Source organism: Magnolia sinica, chromosome 15, assembly GCF_029962835.1.
Source record: "Magnolia sinica isolate HGM2019 chromosome 15, MsV1, whole genome shotgun sequence".
NCBI classification, from domain to species: Eukaryota; Viridiplantae; Streptophyta; class Magnoliopsida; order Magnoliales; family Magnoliaceae; genus Magnolia; species Magnolia sinica.
In genome coordinates, this window is record NC_080587.1 from 26,634,983 (window position 1) to 26,656,042 (window position 21,060).

The 21,060-nt window shown below is 39.3% G+C and overlaps 1 protein-coding gene across 12 annotated transcripts in view; it reads right to left on the reverse strand.

Moving 5' to 3' along the window:
• Positions 1-5,747: 5,747 nt before the first annotated feature.
• The window catches only part of LOC131227791 (probable magnesium transporter NIPA3), a 60,853-nt gene continuing 45,540 nt past the window's right edge, over positions 5,748-21,060 (reverse strand). For 2 of the 12 annotated variants that reach the window (XR_009162497.1, XM_058223619.1), the window contains exons 7-8: positions 19,945-20,037; positions 6,677-6,815 (exon numbers count right to left, since the gene is read on the reverse strand). Coding sequence is in view for 5 of the 12 variants with exons in the window: in XM_058223619.1 (XP_058079602.1) it covers positions 6,810-6,815; positions 19,945-20,037 (99 nt within the window). In the remaining 7 variants the exon portion in view is untranslated. Of the gene's footprint in view, positions 6,558-6,601; positions 6,816-15,769; positions 15,871-19,944; positions 20,038-21,060 lie in introns of those variants that run through there. The other 10 variants (XM_058223618.1, XM_058223617.1, XM_058223614.1 and 7 more) reach the window with 10 other exon arrangements.

The window sequence follows — 21,060 nt, forward strand, 5'->3', positions numbered from 1 at the left end:
CATCCATGGCTCAGAAAAAGGATGGCTAGAAAAAAAAAAAGACAAATCAGGGATATATTGGATTATGCCATGAGTGTGATTTTTGCATGGTAGCCTGTAAAATGTGTTTTGGACTTGGTAACACAGTCCATATCGATCGATTGGACTAAGTGACAGATGCAGCTAGGATAACTGGAGCATTTCTCATCTTCTTTACAATCCACAGTCTACTTTTTAGAGTTTATTATTCCTTTGAAGTCAGTTCCATACTCATTGTATTGTGTGCGCGCGCGTGCTCGTGCATGTGTGAATGTGAAATGTTGGAGATTCTTTTTTGCATGGAGTTGGAAAAGTAAGCTGCTTGAAAGACATGCATTGAATGGAATATTGGAATGGTTCAAGAACAAGATGACTCCCCCATATGTTAATAGGACCAATGAACCTTGAACCACTCATCATCACATGGAATACATGAGCCATGCACAACAGGTTTCCAACTTCATAACTCTTCCTTTAGTGGAGTGTGATCATGCTATACTCCATACTGGAAGTTATAGCTTCGAATGCTGATTGCTCCGATTCATGGTGCAGGAACAAGTATACCATATGCTACTTGCTTGAATTAGTGGTATGCTAATGGTAGGATCATCTGGGTCCTTCCAGTGCATTCACTAAGTATGTGCAATATAGTTCTATAAACAGTACATTCACTAGGTATATGCAACATAGTTCTATCAACAAACTGAATTTGTAATTTATGCAGTAGGTGATGAAAGTTATCATTATAGATCCCATATTTATATGTAAGCAATTGCATAAATCAAAGTATAAATATTTACATTCTAATTATAAATTTACATAATTCGTCTGGCATCTGGGTTATACAGCCATACTTTTGAGTTAGTGAACATAGCGATCCAGATCACAAATGACCCATACTTCAGATTGCATGATTCGGAGAGGAGTGTGTAGGGTTTTTGGCAATTTAACAATTAGTCTTGTCTTTTGGCTGTGTTGTGACATCCGAAGCATACTTTTGCCTCCCTTAAAGAATCTGCCTACTCTTTTTAGAATTGTTGAATAGCTACCTTCTCATGGGCAGTCATCATCTCAGGTGTGCATCCATCTCAATCACTTTTAGTATAAGGCAGATTCTTGGTGGAAATAAACATGCATTATAAAGCATAGCTGTCCTTGTTGTGATGAATTAGAAGAAATGAAGCAAAAGCTTCTATGGATAGTGAAGAGAGATTTCCTCTGGAGGTGGTAGAATTGGAACCTTTTGCAAAGGTTAGAGCAAACAGTCCATAGAAGAGTGATGTTCCCTTGTTAGATGTTTGGAAATGAAATTCATTCCATGGAATCTTTATTTTCCTCCATTTGCAGAAAAAGAGCGTGTGGAATACGTTTTTCTTTTCCAAGGTTTTCCAAGAAGACTCTGGAAATTTTCCTTGTCCAAAGTTGTTGAATTGATTTCAAAGGTTGTGGAAGTGTGGAGTGCATCTTCTCATTTTGTTTTCCTTTTTCAAGGTTTTTCATGAAAATCACACTCCAAAACAAAGAAATTAACTGTTGTAACTGGCGATTTTCCATTTCCATAGGGATCGTTGTTAGCTTTCCATGTTGTTTTAGTTTTCCTCCATCCATACACGGTTAGAGGTGGAAGAGTTGTGGAGTAGGTGGGACCTTTTGCGACTCGACTTGAAACTAGACCGAGTCAGCTTGACTCAGCAAGATTACAAGCTGAGTTGGTGATAAACTCAATTTTCTGTCTTTTTACCAAGGAGAGAGTGTTCAGTCCTGCCTACTGACTTCATCTCCTGCTTCAAGTGACGCAATGTGAAGCAGATGTAGGTGAAGAACATGCAGTCCCTATCAAAAATGGTTATGAAATAGCTTTAGCTTTGTTTGCTTTGCTCATAAAGCTACGGGAAGCATCACACGTCAAGACGGAAGGTCTAGAAGCAGCACCTCAGAGTCTCTTGAGGGTACCATTCTGATGACGTGAAGGTCTAGAAGCAGCACCTCAGAGTCTCTTGAGGATACCATTCTGATACTGTATCAGAACTATACGAAACAAAGGACTAGAACTCGAAAATACCTTTCTAATACTGTATCAGAACTGTATGAAACGACGTGTTCAAAATTGGTAGCACCTATTGAAATGATTCCTCTCTCCATGCGGATTAGGAAAGAAAAAAAAAAAGGGATTCTCGACTGCTGCCTCTCCTGGAATTGTTGTCCTGTTCGGATTAGGACTGGCACGAATGCCAGGTTACTGAATAAAGGATAGATAAGATAACCTACTTCTAATAGTTTGTTTGTTTGTTTGTTTGTTTGTTTGTTTTTTGTTTTTTTGTTTTTTGTTTTTTGGTTTTTCCCTGATTAAGCCATGTTCTCTTGGATCCTGGGGTTTAGATATTGTGATAGTTGTATGGGGTTGTTAAGGTGATGGTAGGAGTTTCATTGAGTTGACATATAGACTGAGTTTACTCAAAACAACTCCCAATGACTCAGCAGTGTTAATCACTTAATCAAGCATTTTTTTTTTTTTAAGATAAAATGTTAATGTAATGAGAGAGAACAAGGGAATTAAACCTTTGAATATGATAATGTTATCGCCTTTTGTTATTTTCTATCTTTTAGAGTATTGTGAATATTTATCAATAACATTAATAAATGGACAGATTCTGGACCATCAGGAATAGGCTGCCAATGATCGGGTGCCTGCCTGATCAGGTTCTAGATCTTTCCGATCAGATTCAGGGTAAACATTGGGTAATTCAGATCTCAGTTTCAAGGAAGGTCCAGATCAAATAAAGACATTCAGATGGCCATAATCACCTAATGTATGGATTAGATTACACACAAGTGTGCCTCTTTGATTAATGTGTGGTATATTCATAGGCTTTTTTTTTTTTTTTTACACACCCAAACACTCACGCCGTAGTGGAATTTCACCACCTATGGGTACTCGAACCCTCGACCCGGTGTTGAAACTCCTTAAGAGTCTACTCGGCAGTGGTATATTCATAGGCTTGCTTACATGCATCTACCTTGTAAAATGCTCACCAACTGGTTGGAGATTGCATTTTCGTCTATCTTTGATACATGTAAATGCTCCCTAATGTAATATTTCCGAACGTCTCCTATTCATGTGCGATGAAAAAAAATCTCAAAAATCAGAGCCGTTCATAAAGTAGGGCCCACTGAGTAGATGTCATATGCCAAAAATTATTAAATCATATACTCATTAGGGGAGCCAAACATGCATGTTCACAATAAAATTAAATGGACCCTAAATGACCTCAACCCTAAACCCAATAGACCCGTTTTCAAACCGTATTCATAATGCGAGACCCGGACCTGTAAAACCCGGGTTGATGGCTCCTGCTTTCTACTGGACAGGGTCTTATAAACCTCTGCTTAAAAGGGAGCGGATTAGGTGTGGCACTTACCATGGGGCCCATACATATTTATATCCATGCCGTCCATCCGTTTTGCCGTATCATTTTAGGGCGTGAGCCCAAAAATGCAGTAGATCCAATTCTGAGGTGGACCATACCATAGGAAAAGGTGGTGATTGACCATTAATGGGCCACATTAGTTTTGGATCAAGATGATATTTGTTTTTTCTCCTTCACCCAGGTTTATGTGACCTTATCAACAGGTTGGATGGAAAATAAACATTATAGAAACATTACAGTGGGCCTTAGGAAGTTTTTAATGGTAAGGCATTCTGTAACCACTCTTTCCGATGGTATAGTCCACTTGAGAATTGGATCTGCTTCATTTTTGGGCTCACGCCAGAAAATGATATGGAAAAACGGATGGATGGTGTGGATATAGAATACATATATCAAGGTGGGTCCCATGGTGAGGACTGCACCGTCTTGGGTGAGGGTGGGGCCGCACCTAATCTACAGCCTGCATAAAACTTTCCCATTGCATTCGTAGCATAATGAAATGGAGTTATCTAATACTCTGGCAGAGCATGATCCGCTATACACAGGCACTCAAAAGTTGTACACTTCACATACATTAACTCAAATTAACCCATGAAATTAAGGAACCCACTGTTTCTAAATCAACACTTGTTTGTTAAAATGGGACCGTTGGATATTTTTTTCTTTTTAGCTCTCACATAAATGTCCACCAAATCCAATGGTCAGTTGATAAAGTAAGAGTAAATATCCAAATTGGGCCCTATAATTTAGACATTTGATTCATAGTTAGCAATAACCTATTTTTAATACCCCTTCATATTTTGGAAAATAGATGGAAAATGGGTGTGGGTGTAGTTAGAGCATTACATGAGTCGTACTGAGTTAAGCTTGGCACAACTCAGCTCGGCCAGTAGCTAACCCCAGCTCGAACTCAACTCGGCTCGGTCCTCGAGCCTAACTGGCAAGCCCGACTCGGTTCGGTCAGCAGTTTGGGCCAATTCAAGCCTTTGCAACATTTTCTCAAACACATGGAATGCACCTTCAATTTCTCACTGTATGTAAAACCGCAGCAGTCTACAGGCATTTCATCAAACACTTAATAGGCAGTATCAAAATCAAACTACAAGGGTCACTTTATCATGTAATTTATTTTATTTTTAGTGATTTGTTTCCTATCATACATTCCTTGCCACCGGCTGATCCTGCAAAGAATATATGCACCCAATACACCACTTGGTTGAGTCATTTCATCAAACACTTTAGTGAGCAACGTCAATATCAAAATAACCGGCTTATTCGATCCAAGTTCGATTCGAGCTGAGGTTCAATCCGAGCTGGGACAAGATCGAACTCTGCTCCAATTTATTTCGAACTCCAAAAATCAGCTCGACTAACCAAGCTAACTCGGTTCGTGTACAGCTCTAGGTGTAGGTTCGGTAAGTGGGATTGCGTCCTGTGCCCCTGCCAAGAGATCTATGGGGCCACCATGATTATGTGTTTTATCCACGTCGTCCATCAATGTTAACAGATCATTTTTAAGGCAGATTCAAGGCTCAAGTGGGGCACACCACCGTTGAAACTTAGGTAGGATCCACTACAATGTTTATTTGCCATCCAACCTGTTCATAAGGTCACATAGATTTGGATGAAGGGAAAACACAAATATCAGCTTGATCTAAACCTTTGTACCCTCCAAGAAGTTTACAATGATAGGCATTCAATCCCCCATTGTTTCCAGTGGTGTGGTCCACTTGAATTTTGGATATGCATCATTTTTGGGGCTTATAACCTGAAATGATCTGGCAAAATAGCTGAGCAGTGAGGATAAAACACATACATGACGGTGAGCCCCACAGAGCTCCTGCCAGGACCGGGTCCATCCTGGCAGGGGTAGGACAATTTGAGCCAGATGAGTGATTGAGTCTGATTAAGTAATGATATTTGCTTGCCCATGCCCAAACCCAAAAAACAAATAATGTTATATGTTACATATTTCCTAAAGCTTTTAAATGGCCTGTGGGGTAATATATCATCCATCGCACTCTGCCACAGTATCAAAGTTTTCATCTACCAAATATCCAGTGTGATGTCCAAGGCAGGTGGTGCACCTGCCCTGAAAACAGAAAACCTTAGCCATCCTTTCAAATGCATACCACATGCAAGTTGTCCATCTTGCCAGCGGTCCACCATTATCAGACAAATGAAATAATCCAATGGATGAGATTTTTGTAGCATGGTTCATCCATGTTATGGATCTGTATCACTGAAAGAACTGAAAGAACCCTGCAAACATCACTGCTACAACGATCAAAACCGTTAAAATATAGTAATTGTCAGAGTCTAGGATTAGACAGACTTTAGCCTTACAGATCAAGAATTTCCATAAACATGAACAAAATGACACCTTTAGATCACTATTACTAATATAAATTTATTCAACGCCGTTTACAAATACAACTGAGAAAAATACAAAACACCCCACAAATGCATGGGCAGATACTAAGCTCAACCCACAAGCCATTTCCTATGGCCAACAGATTCTGTCGCTTCATGGGTACACTTCACCATAAACCAAACCCAACAATGCCTAACAAAAATGAATATGAATCCACGCCTCTGGACACGTTAGATTGAATCCATCTCTTTCTTGACCTGTCTGATGTATGACACCAATCAAAGCAAATCAGCCCACCAAATCCAAAACACCACCAACTGTACAGTAACGCCAGGCCGTGTTCCGGAGCACAAACCGATCACAATTCCTGTGAATTCCCCACCACAAGGTTCAACCACAATCTGTAATTAGGGAAAGGATAGAACTCAACAGATTCCATCAAATTCCAAAAATCTCATCAAGAGCCTCAGTCAATACTTCTAAACCAGTTCGAACTTGTCTGAACTTGTCAATGCCAATCGTTATCTTTGCTCTTTGAAATCTGGGTACTTCCAAATTGATCTTAAACACCTCGTGAACTAGGCCAGCGGAGTCAAAAGCAGTACGTTAGTAAAGCTCTTGTCTTCTCAAGCAGATCTCTTCGGAGGATGACATGCCTTCTTCAGCATCCTTCAGAAGCTCCCCATTTTCACTGCAGAGTCGGGTTGAAAGTGATGGGGACAACAGTGCATGCATACCTGCATATAACATGAATTCCAAGGGTAAGTTTAAGATTGCATACCTGTAAAATGGTGATAGTAAAAGAAAATTACTGAATTTCTCACACACCTCTTGAGGAACTTCTGTCAAAGTCTTTCGTCAAATGCAGTAAGATGGTCCCCGATAGCACAACCACTAAGCCACAGATTCCAGAAACAATGCTTGCCCCACTTTGGTCATCCCAATCCTGAAACACGACACTAGAGCTAGAATGAAAATGCATAGACTCGCTAGCTCTGTATCCACCCAAATTATGCGAAGGGTTGAGAAAATGCAATAGCGAGAAAGAAATAAAAATTATCTGATATTTTAAGGTCAGTTCACACAATAAAGAAATATTTCAACTAGGACGTATCAGCGAGTAAACAAGTATAGGAATAAATGTTTGGAAAAGCCACCAGAAACATATCGCAAGGTCAAATGTAGAGAAGAATGTCAAGTCATGCATCTGAGAGTAGGGGTCTAGATACAAGCCATTATAAACTAGCCGTAAAGTTAAATTGAGAACATAAATAAACAGGAAACGTGAACACCTAAAAAAGGGAGTCTCTGTCTAGTTTGCAGGTTAAATAAATAAATAATAATAATAATAATCAAACAGATAACTCGAGACTCCAAAATTCCACCACCAAATTAGATTATGCGGATAAACCTTTGACCTCCTGAATCAACTATCAGATAATAAAGTCCCTTGGTAAGTCAAAGAAAGTCAATCCCAATGCATCCCGCCAAAATTCCAAAGAGGAATTATATTGATGGGACATCAGAGGACCTACTCGGGTGTACCAGAGACGGAGACGACTGCCTACATCACCGCAACTTTCTTTGTGTATGAGAGACGAGTTCCGGATGGGGCCCGCTAGGCCATTTTGAAGACCCCACATGCATTGGACGTGCATCAGGAAGACCCCACCTTGGGATGATGCATGTGGGCTGCTTAGGAGATCATTTTCGTCATAGGATTTCTATTTCGTGTCGATCCGACCGTTGGATCTTGTCGATCAGGCCATCGGGCCACCAAATCTTTTAGATTTAGGCCCCCTCGACTCTGATCTTGCTTTCTTTATGGTTTTTATTATTTTTAGGAGTCATTTGATGGTTGAGATTGATAATATATGTTTTAATTTTCTTATTTTGGATGATGGGCAACTTTACTTAAGTGAGTGGCATAGTTGTAATTATGCTGAATTTTAATTCCGAATTTTTTAATTATAAAACCACAAGGGGAGCAGAGTTCCAACCCTAGTGGAGATTTGAGGGGAAAAAAAAAAAAAAAAGCTCTCTTGTGTGAGCTAAGGTTTTTTTGAAAAAAAAAAAAACTCCCTTCCAATTGAATTGTGGAAGGGTACAAGCTTGTTTGGTGGTGAATTCCCCAAGGTACATCATTCATCTTCGAAAAGTATTCTTCTTACATCATTCCTCTCTCTTCTTCGAAAGGTACATCATTCATCTTCTCTTGTTTACTCTTAATTAATTAGTAGGTTAGCATTTTTTGTTAATTGAATTACTTGATGGACTCTTTTATAATCTCCACGTTGCATGCTAGCATTAAATCATGTGTCTTGCATCATATATGATCCTCAGCTTACTCAGATTTCAATCTCGTATATGTTGGGCCCATTCTTCGATGATCTAGATCATTGATCTAAAGGGCCCCAAAGTGGATGGATCATGCCACATTTTCCAAATAGATGTGTTACATACAGAAATACAACAGTCCACACTCAATTGAAAATGACCAAACAATGGAGAGCTACAAGCTCCATCCTCCAAAAGTTTTGGGATATGGGCCATCCATATATCAATGGTCTAGACAACTGGACTACCACATGTACAGAAGAAAAGGCCGAATGACTACACATATCCTCAGGTTTAGGATCCATATAATTCCAAACCCAAACAAATTTTTGGAAAATGATGAAAAAATGCTCCAGGATGCAAAAATTTGAATACCTCAATATTTGTGCTTTTGTTGAAGATGTTTAGAGGACATCTTGTTCACCATTCTTTCACGCTTCCAACAACTGGATACCTCTAGGTTCTTCCCTTGATGATGCCAGTATGTGATGTTCCCAAATTAGACTGCATTAGGCTTTCCCAGCACTAATAATCCCTTAGGGTTTGTTTCCCTTAGGGCCTGTTTGGATTCATGATAAGGAAAAGAAAGGAAACATCACTTCCCATGAAACACATTTTCTATTATTTGTGAAGACCTTTTTTTTTTTTGTGAGAAATGGTGCCTCCCACCATTTTTCACATCCTTTTTTTGTTGGAAAATCGACATATTTATTTTCCCCTCTCCCCCTAAGAAAGGCATTTTTCGATGGCTTAAGGAAAATGAATTTCTCAAGAGTTAAACACGTGCCACCACCCATCTCTAATCACCTCACGTGTCACATATGCAAATATTCCACCATCCATCTTCTATTTTGTCACATATGTGCCAATGTGCCACATGTGCCACCATCCATCTTCACTTGGGCCCAACATGTACAAAGCACCTCGCATGTGCCGCATGTGCCAACTTTCCATTGTCCATCTTCTGTTGTGTGGTACATGTGCCACCATTCATCTTCACTTGTGCCCCACATGTGCAAAGCAACCACATGTGCCATGGTCCATCTTCAATCGCTCTATATGTGCTACATGTGTCAACATGCCACATGTGCCACCATCTACCCTAAGTGTTGACATGTGTCAATTGTGCTAATGAGTCGCTTGTGTCACATGTGCCGTCATACAACTTCCAGCACCATCATCTCGTGTGTGACAACATTAAGCTTACACACCCACAAGTGCCACAGTCTATCTTCAAGCGTTCCATGTCTCATGTGTTAATCTGGCACATGCCAATAAATTGGAAAACATGCCTCAAATTTTCTAGGAAAATCTTATTTAAAAACAAACATGGAAAACAAAGTTTCCTATCCCATAGTGTCCTGGGTATAAGGTTTCCCAAGAAACAATGTTTCTTTTCCCACGCTTTCCACAAATCCAAAAAAGCCCTTAGGGACTCAATTTTGTTGATTTTGACCCAAGGCTTCTTGTTTGCAGCACCCCCTACGTAGGGGAGGATTCAACTCCAGTGAATCTTCTTTCTCTTCTTGCATGGTGCCCCTCCAACTTGAAAGGTACTTTTGACAGATTTGTGGTTTCTCAACGGATCTTTTACCATGTGGCCATATTCGATGAGAACCCAAGCATATTAGGAAATAGTATCGAAGTTATTTTTCCTTCATCTGTCAAGAGCATAAACATTCTCCCTTGGTGTATCACATCTTGGTCATACTACAGCCCACTGAGGAGAATGTAGCCTTTATCCAGAGAGGTTGTCACAATTTGGCAATGAAAATCCTTCAAATAGTGAAGGCAAAGGACACCTGGATACTTAGGAGACACTTGCGTAGTACCGTTACCCCAGATTGATAGTCTTAATAGAATCTAGACAATTCCAAAGGCACAGGAAAGGAAGGAGAATTGGGGATCTCAAGGTTTTGGATTGCAATTTGCCAAACTAAGCACCTCCTAACACACGAGGGAAAAGTCTCAACTATCTTCTCTCAAATTCGTCTTAAATTTCATAGAAATCTCCCAAAACTACCATAACAAAAATTCTTCTCCTCTCTCTCCCTCTCTCCTTTTGGGTAACCCTCAAACAAGGGCAGACTTGAGCATGACTTGAGCGCAAGTCACTCCCTTCAAGAGGAGATGTCCCTACAAACTCCATCACAAAGCCAGAGACATCATTTTCTTTCATTCTTTCAAACCTAGGCTCCTAGAAGTTTAAGCAACCATAGCCTAGGTTTTAGAACTAGGTGCAGTGACATTCTCACAATTAATCCCACTTTGCTACGACCACGAATAAGTTGATTGCGAGCAATCTCTTTACCTCAACCTTGATGCTCCCTTTGCATAAGAGGATTCCTCTCAAATCCCTTTTCTAAATCTTCACAAAGAATTAGCATTTATCATTTTTTTTTTTTAATTCCTTTTAGTCGCAAAGAAGTTAATTCGAATAATCATACAGATAGCGCTCGGCTCACTTGGCTTCTTCTCCTTTTCTCCTTGACATTCGCTTCCACGAAAGAGAGGAAGAAGTTTTTTTTCCAAGGAGGACGAGAAGCCTTTTATCCTAGAAAGTCATTCAGTCAATCATCATTACAATTTTATATTGTAGTGTAGTGGAAATCTCCTATCCAAACACGCACATCAATGTATTTTTCTCAATTGTCTGACATTAAGGTAATGTAGAAGTATCATCATTATGGTTCAAACATGGGAATATTCGGTACCTATTTTCAGGAGACAAGTATTGTAATTTGTAATCATTGCACTTTTACAGCAAATTACTGATGCAATTTGCAATCCAAACAGGCCCTAATGTTTCAAGGCATCTACAATGTAGTGAAACTCCACCTCGTATGTAGAGTACTTTTATGACTCATTGAGTTTTTCACTGAAAAAAGCCACTGAATCTTCCTTGTTGATTGAGGACACCTCAATGCCTTTGTAGGATGCATCATAGGCAACCTCAAATACCTTTTAAAATCAGGAAACTTGAGCACTGGATCTTCTGTCATTTTTATCTTAATTTCTTAAAATGTCTTTGTTGCTGCTGTTTTCTATATCGGTACTGATGGATGTATCACACTCTTGGGATACGGAAACATATTGGTTATCGCAGGGGAAATATTGGATGAATCGCATAATGTATCACTGACTTATTATTATTATTATTATTTTGAAATATTGGGAAAATGGTCAAAATTTTCAATGAAACTACAGGGATGTTAAAAAAGACATCATTACACACTAAGAACTCATAATATTGCAAGCAACAAAATTGAATAATATGTTTCCTATGCATGGGATCGCAAGTCATACATTGTCAAACAGAACACAGATGTGATGCAATGATATCCGAAATAAGTTACCTCATTCAAATATCATATAGCCAATTCAAATTAAACCATTCAAATTACGGGTCCCAATTTAGATGTATGGTAAATGAAAAATACGCTTATTTATTTATCTGACTATTAGATGAGTGGGCTAACAATGTGGACAGTCTAGATTGCCATACAACTATGCCATGCATATGATCAACAAGTTGCCACCATTTTTTTATACAGTGTAAAACTAACATGGCAGTTTATTCTAAATAGAAAAGAGAAAACTTTGATACTCTGGCAGTGTAGTGGATAGATAATATTCGGACACTTAGAAATTACTTAGAAATTGTAGACGTGGCGTTCAAGTAGTCAAATGAAACCATCCAAATTATGGTAGCCGGTGTAGATGTATCATCAACCGAAAGTTAAGCTTATTTGATTTTCTGATTATCAGATTAGAGACATTTGTTGGATGGTTAAAAGTGAAATATATCCAACAGTTTTATTTCCACAAACAACTGTCCACAAATAAGAATTTAGGATTCTTCAACCAATCTGATCTTAGGGTTGTGATTTGGCAATGGTGAGCTGCACAATCTAGTCGGTATTATTTGAGTAAATATATGCCACGTGTACAATTTTTGAGTGCATGTTTATCGAGTGCCATACATAGCCTGAGTATCATATATCTCATGAGAAAAAACTTTGATACTCTATTAGAGTGTGACAAATGATACACGGACATTTAGAAATTACTTAAAGATTGCGAAGTGGCAAACAAGTATCAAACTGTCCAGATTATTCTTTTGTAGTTTAGATGTACTATAACCCAAAAATTAGGCCTATTTCATCATCTGACAATTAAATTGGTGGACATTTATTGGACAATTAACAATGAAAATATCAAATGGCTCTGTATCAACAAGCGTCCAAGAATCAGACGTTTGGATTGTTCAAACAATCTAATTTGGGACCATGACTTAGAGACAGTGGGTTACACAACTTAATCAGTTCATTATGAGTTAATATATATGCCACGTGCACAATTTCTGAGTGCCGGTGTATGAAGCATCATATGCTGCCCAAGTATCAGATACAACTCATTTCTAATGATGACACAGCAGATCATTATCAGGCTCATCAATTTTAAATGACAGAGTGATAGAGAGGGGGGAGCCTTTTCAGGCTCATTTCACAAAGAGAGATAGAGAGATTGCAGAAGAAGAAAGAAGAGGAGGAGAGGGAGGAGCTTTCACAGGTATGTGATTATTCTCCTTTGGTTTTTTTTTTTTTATTTTGGGGAAAATTTTCAGGAAAGGGGCCCCAACACTGTCTGATCTCGATGCCTGCACTACAATCCAGATTTTCCTCCCAAAAATCAAATGAGGGTTGGTTGTAAAGGAGTGGGAAAAAAAAAGAAAAAAAAAGAAAAGAGAGAGAGAGAGGAGGTTTTTTGTTTTTTTTTTTTTTTGGTGTGTGTTGGCGGGGGGGGGAGGGTGTTTGTTAATGTCACAGAATATCAATGGTATCAAATATTATCATTGATACCTTTTAAATATGTGAAGGAGGACGTGAGATATTTCACAATATATCGGCGATATGTATCGATATTATCGGCAATACCAAGTATTCCCGCAACTATCCATGGGTTTCGTATTGCATCCCTGCAATATCGGTAATATTGGCGATCGATAAAGTAAACCTTGCTGCTTTAGTCCACTCAAATGGATCGGTCTTCATACATTCAGTAATGGGCATCATGATAGAATTAAAGTTTCGGATAAAACTTTGATAAAATGTCACTAGCCCATGAAAGCTGAGAATCTTATGAATATTAATCAGAGTAGAACAGTCAACAACAAATCCTTCCAAATCAGTGCTAATGTCTTCTGCTAAAACAGCAAACCCAAGGAAGACCACACTGGAACTTATGAAGGAACACTACTTCAAATTGATGGAGAGTTTCTTATAGTGTAACTCTTATCACCTGGAAAAATGGATCAAATGATCATCTTATGAGGATGTCACTGAAGTACGACAATGAAGTTGCCTACAAATAGCCGTAGAATTTGCGTCATCACCCACAAGAACGTACTAGGTGCATTTGTCAAGCAGAAAGGCATAACTAGTTACTCAATCCAACCCTCCTCTAAAAGTGGCCTTCCATTCGTCTCCAAAATGAATTCTTATATGATGATACCCGCTTTACAAATCAATCTTTAAAAAGATTGTAGTATTCACTATCATGCCCAACATAAAGTTGTACGTGTTCTCACAACCCTTATAAGTCACATCTCTATCGTATATTCATGGGCGCCCCAGCAATATATGTGTGACTTTCATCTGAATGATGTCACACCAAAGTGATTTTTTGTAACTATCCAAGCAGAAGTTCGCTAAGCACTGCTTGGTCATGAGGATGAACATGTCATTCACCCATGCAAGCTTGACCCGCTTGGGATGCTTTTGAGCCTTCAACTTCAACTTGTCCACAATGCTTTACAAGGCCATGTTCATACTTCTGCCTCCATTAATAATAACCTTAATAGCCTTTCCACAACACGACACGCCGACACTCATGTATGAAAGATGTTGGTTTTAAACCAGTTTTCTTGGGCCCCCTCTTTTAGTGTCGTCAGAATCTTCCTAACCACCAAAGATAACTAATTTTCCTTAAGGCCATCTATGCCTCCCTCAAGCTCCTGATCATCACCTTCTGAATCGTTTTCATGTTCACATTCTTCTTGGTCTTCAATGAAGTTCTCTTTGTACCATTCACCCTCTTGTTTCTCGCAGAACTGGAGATTGCGAGAAGTACATTTTGTCGCATAATGTCCTTAACCACCACAAACAAGTGTTGGTCGACCTCTCCTAAGTTGGAGTAACAGACTTTTCCTTCATGTCAATGTTTCGAGAAAGAGATTTGCCTGCTGATTGTGACCAAGAGTGTTAGAGGTAGAGTATTGGAAAATTTTGCAACCCCGAGGAAAATTGCCACGGGGTGAGACTGGTAGTAGAGGTGCTATGGAGCCACTAGCAGTATGGTGGGTGAATGTATAGCCATCAGCTTGACGACTACTATGTTTTGCCACCAACTTCTGCTCCTGCACTTTTTGGCCCATTTGGTATACTTTGTCCACATTGTTGAATGTCAAACCATAGTCCATTGCAATAACTCACCGCTTGTTGCTTTCCTATCTCCATTAGGTGGCAATTGATCGCCAATCATAATAACCCTCTGTTTGTTCCTCCACCGTCAGGTTGTCATGCTGCAATGTGAGGACCTCCTGCAGGGAAATCATCTTATTATCCAGTAGCGGAAACCCCTGCTTCAAACTTGCCTTCATTTTCTCTCAATTGCAAACAGGAGGAAAGCCTCATCGTTGCAAATATTCTTCGACAACGTACCACCAATCGTAAGCTGCACCCTTAAGTTTCAGGGTAGCAAAACATAACTTGACGGCTTCTTCCATTTCGTAACAGTAGAAATACCACTCGATTGACTTTAGGTAGTCATTGAAAACCTTAGGATCTAGATTTCCATCATAACCTGGAATCTTAATCTTGACATGCTTGGCAAAATCAACAGTGCAAACATTTTTCCTTCCTTCAGATTATTTGGATAGTCCCATCTGGGGTTGTTCGTCTCTTTTGTTCCTGGTTGCATATGGCGAAGTTGTCGGATCCTATAGCCCAATTCATTCTCATCATGGAAATCGCCATTCCAGCCAAGCTGCCTTGGGTTGACATTCCTGAATTTTAGGTCTCCAAAGGCCATCCATAGATGTTTTGCGTTTCGGATTGATTTCCTTTCTTGCTTCTACAAGAACAGTAACTTGTCCTTCCACAATATCTACTTTGGTCGTGAAACAAACCCCTGTGTCATCCAACCATTTTGTGAACAAATCAACTACTTGCTACAAGGCTGATACAGTCCCATCCTGAGGTTCAAATTTTGGAGAATAGGGAAGGTTTTGGTAGGTCTAGGTTTATGACAGATCATGGGTTGTTTACTGGCTAAACAATGGGCAGGTTTTACTACTATTTTAGATAGAAATATGATAATGACTAGGTGAGATGGAGGTTGCATATGGTTTATGTTGAAGGGTTTGAAATAACAGTCAGATTTGAACTTTTTGAGGACAGGTTTACCATGAATATTGTGACAAATTTTGGTAAAGAAGACGGGGAAGAGAATAGAAAAGAAAAGAGAATCTCCCAAGAGCAGAACTTGCTCTGATACCAAAATAATGCAACTAGATCAAGGAAGAAACTAATTGCAATGAAGTTCAACATACCAGATTGAAAGTTCAGTCACACGAGAAAAGATGTAATGATTGTGAGCAAGCTCAACAGTCCACTAGTCTTATACTAGAGATCACCACCTCCCCTCGACAATCTACCATAGAGAAATAAGAGAAGTTGGTCAAAGAGAAATATCATTCAACTGTCTTATTCCATAGTGCCTATGCCTTATTTATAATCAGTGTTTACAAAGTTTCCCTGCGAAAAATCTCTAGCATAATCTAAGGAATCTAAAAATAAAATTCCTTGTCAAGATATCTAAAATAAGAAAACCCATTAATATGAAAATCTAGTAATACTTATTTTCTAGCATAGAGATATTTTTCATAACATAGATATATGAAAAAAAGGAAATTAGAAGCAATATAAAAAAGGAAATCAGGCCTTTTCTTGTGCACAGGTGTGGAGAGTGCACATGTGAAATGTGGCGCAGCTGCATCAACGGTTTCTTTAAGTACAAATTGGATAGACAAGATTCTCTAATGGGCAAGGTATGCAAAAAAAAAAAAAAAACAGGTTACGTAAAGCTAATGGTGGCCACCGTTACGTGTTATGGAGTCGTAACGGCCGTTATGGAAAAAACAGCCCGTAACAAACCCGTAACGGGCATAACGGCCCCATAACAGTCTATTACAAGGACAATACAGGATTCTTTTCCAAAAAAAAAAAAGATGAAGAAATCGTAACGGCTGTTGCGGGGGCTGTTATGGCCCATATCGCAACGATAACAGTGGTGGCCATTATGGCTACCGTTACCGTTATAGAATACTATGCTAGTAGTTCTTTTGATGTTTTAGACTTTAGTACCACTTTGTGGTGATTTCTAACCAGTGTTTTAAGTATTGATACTATTGGCCGATATTATCGTTATTGGCCCCCAGCGAGATGAAACCCGTCCGATAACCCTCGGAAGATACAAAAAAACCCAAAATCCAGATCTCGCGCGATATATCGTCAATATCGCACCTGGGAGAGCATCATTATTTGGAAAAAATGAAAAAAAAGGAAAAGAAAAAAGAAAAACTTTCAATGGTAGATTTCGGTACTTGTAAAGAAGATCGCCCTGATCGGAAGCTGTGTTTGATGGGCCATTCGAATCGAAGCCTCTGATTTGGAGAGATTTGGGCGCGAAATCCGTCGAAATCCTCGAAATCATCTGCATTTGGGAGAGATTTTAGGGTTCCGGCGTTCCGAAACCCTCTCTGCTTCGAAAAAAAGGGCCCCGAGCCCTTATTCAGAGGAGGCGGACAGACTGGTGTATCGCATGTCACCGACTAGGATGGTGTGTTGACGTCACCAAGTTATGTGGGTCCCATCATGAGGTATACATAATATCCAAACCGTTCGTCCATTTGGCAAGCTTGTCGTAAGGCTTTAGCCGAAAAATAAGACAGATCCAAAGATCAAGTGGACCACACTGGAAAAAGCAACAGGATATTGAACGTCTACCATTGAAACCCTTTTGGGGGTTGCAAAAGTTTTGGATCGTATGATATTTGTTTTTCCTATTCATCAAGGTCTTTGTGACCTCATGAACAGATTGGATGGAAAATGAACGTTATGGTGGACCCTACGAATCTTATAACGGTGAGAATCATTGTCCTCACTACTAATTGTGGTGTGGTCCAATTGAGGTTTGGATGTCACTCAATTTTGGGTTCATGATCTAAAATGATCTCTCCAAATGGATGAACGGTGTGGATATAATAAAGACATTATTGGTGGGGCCATGTAACTCTGATCTCCTTTGAACTGTTTGTACAATTCGAGGTGGACGATTGCAGCGCTTGTCTTGGCTTCGGAAGCGGATAGCGTACCGAGTAACTCAGTACCCTCAGCGTACTAAGTAAATTCTGTGGAGTCCATGGTGATCTATGTATTTTATCCACTCCATCCATCCATTTTACCAGATAATTTTAGGTCTTGAGCATAAAAATGATGTATATATAAACCTCAAGTGACCACACCACAGGAAACAATGCGAATTGAATATATACCGTTGAAAATTTCTTGGGGGCCACAGAAGGTTGGATCAAGCTTGTATTTGTTTTTTCCCCTTCATCCATGTCTGTGTGATCATATGAACAGGTTTGATGAGAAATAAACATCACTATGGGCCCTAAAAAGGTTTCAACGGTGGAAATCATTCTTCCAACTGTTTCCTATGGTATGGTCCATTTGATCTCTGGGTATGATTAAATTTTGGGCTTAACCGCTAAAATAATATGAAAAAACGGATGGACGGCGTGGATAGATCATATACATCCATATTGGGCCCAACAGAGTTTACTCGGTATGATAAGAGCATACCGAGTAACTCAGTACGCAATTCGATTTCCTTGGCTTCGCATGAAGTTCATGCGCTGGAAACTTAGGTGGGGTCCACCATGATGTTTGTGAGAAATCCATTCCGTCCATCTGTTTCTTGAGCACATTTTAAGGCATAGGGCCAAAAATGAGCCGGATCCAAGACTCAAGTAGGCCGAAAACGTGAGGATTGAAGGTCCACAGTTGAAATATTCGTGGGGCCACAGGTTTTGAATCAGTCTAATATTTGGGTTTTCAATTCATCCATGTAGTAATGACGTAATGAACGGTATGGATGGAATGTAAACATCACTGTCGACCCAGGAAGGTTTCAACGGTAGGAATTTCCCTACCCACCTTTTTCTTTAGTGCGGCCCACTTGAGTCTTGGATCCCGCTCAATTTTTGCCTCAAGTCTTAAAATAAGCTCACCAAGTTATGTGGATGGAATAGATTTCTCACAAACATCACGGTGTGCCCCACTCCTGCAAAAGGATTTAGTAGGAAATCCGCGTCCCATCTTCGCACGACACATGCCCATACCTCGCTGATGTGTGGTACACCAGCCAATCCACACCCTCCATCCATCTTCATAAGTAATTTTAAGGCATGAGCCCAAAAAGGAGACAGATGAAAGATCAAGTGTACCACACCACAAGAAAATGTGGTGGCAATGATGTCCACCATTGAAGCTTTTTAGGGCCCATCGTAATGTTTATTTGCCATCCAATCTATTCATAAGGTTTGACAAACCTGGATGGGAAAACATAAATATTAGCTTTATCCAAAAAATTTATAGCCCCAAAATAGTTTAATGGTGATCATTCAATGACCACTATTTTGTGTGCTGTGGTCCACCTCAGATTTGGATCTACCTTATTTTTCAGCCCATGCCCTAAAATGATATGTTAAAATGAATTCCAATTAATGTTTGGATGTGACTCATTTTCATACATATCTTTATACATTTATAAATGGTATGCATCATATTTAAATAAGTTTAATCAGATAACGCATAACTTAGTACCTTATACAAAGGAAATTTATTATGTGCACTTCTTTTTCGATATTTTATGATTTAAAAGTGTGCATTAAGGTCTTTTTAAATAATCTCTGAAGTTTCATAAAAAAAATTCAACCATTTTGCTAATGTTTCCCCATATTTCCCAAAAAGTGTGATAAATTATGCGATACAAACGATATATCCCATGCGATAACCGATACGTATCTGTATCCCAAGGTTGCGATACATTGCGCGATACCAATATTTCGAACACTGTTTCTCACAACCCTATCTAATATTTATGAGTCGATATATCTCCCTAGGTTGATTTTGTGAGTAGGTTGTAGATTTAGTCATTTTGTTTCGGTTGTTCTTCTTTACTTTACACTGTTCACAGTGGAAATATTGTTGTATTTTGTTCATTAGCTGCAATCGGATAAGTTGGTTGTTTTCACTCTTTTGTGGATTTGGTGTGCATACCAGTCAATGTAGCAACCGCATTGTCTAGGCTGCACAATTTGCACACACGCCTCAATATAAATAAGACAGAAACTACATTCTGAATTTGCATTCAGATTTTCCATTTCTCTCACAACAAACCAAGATTTAAAGTCCGACTAAAATCAGCTGACAGGCCTGACTTGCCTGCCCTTTAACTTCTAGACTGGCCAGAAGCTACACAACTAAGCCAACTCGTAAATGAGGTGGTTTAATACAATGGCATCTAGAAATGGCATTTCAATCATAGAAGCAGCAATCAGTGAACCAATACAATCTATTCCATAGAGCCAACTTGGAGACAAGTAAGTTTTGTACAATGATATTTTCATCATTTAAGCTGTGATCATAGAACCAATACCTTGAACATTATGACGCTTGCAAGAATTGTAAGCGTGGTGAACATGACATAATATATAGGAGACACAATGGCAGTATTAAAGGTGTCTAGGGCCTGAAATATTGAAGAGAACTCAATTAGAGCAGCAAATAATTACACAGCACCAAAGAAAATATATGATTTTCAACATTTTTTTCATTAAGCAAAAATCAAAGCATCATTTTCTCCAACAAAAATGAACTAGAAAAATACTAGGGGCATGGCACATGCAATGCACATTGAGTGAGTAGGGGAGAGGGAAAAAAACAGAGAGAATGAGGGAAAGGATGTAGCTACACGAATGCGGGCTACCCACATAGAGAGAAAGAAGGGTTTCAACAGTGGGCAACCCATGCCCACTTTTTCAAATATTGTGACCCACTTGAGCATTAGATCTGCATCATTTTTGGGCCGACATTCCAACATGATCCAGCACAACAGATCGGTGTGTATGTAGCAGAATCATCACAGTGGGCCCCATAGAACTGGCTCCCTTATCAAGTCTTCTAGTAATATATAGAATAGATTTTAACAGATGAATAGAATCAATGCAAGAAAAAGAGAATGAGCCCCAAAAGTTAACAAGGAAATGAAGAATTGAAGGGAGAATCGTCCTGTTATTTCAGCGAATGAGGGGGGTCGATGTCACAAACCCTCTTGAGGGACTTCTTATGAGTTATTTACAGCAAATGCCCCTCCAGGTTTTAATGATAAAACAATGAAAGAGCATGGAAGGATGAGACAAGTATGCCTTGACGACCATAAATATGGGAGAAGTATCCTCTCCACCATTCAAGTTGGCAAATGTATTGACCATGCTCTGCTCATCTGCAATAAAATGGAGACAACTCTTGGGAGGAGCGTTGGCTCATCGAACAGAGATCTATTGAGAGAGAGGATATCCTCTCGAATAAATTGAAGATTCACTTGGATACGTTGGGCCCTTACATGGTTAAACCCCTTATGCGGCATGAGATACGACTGGTTGCTTGATTATCAGATCCATCTCCATCTGAGAATGGAACCTCGACTTTGGCATCAACTTCTAACTCAAATGAGATCACATTGTTGCCGTTATGTAACCATTTTTTTAACACC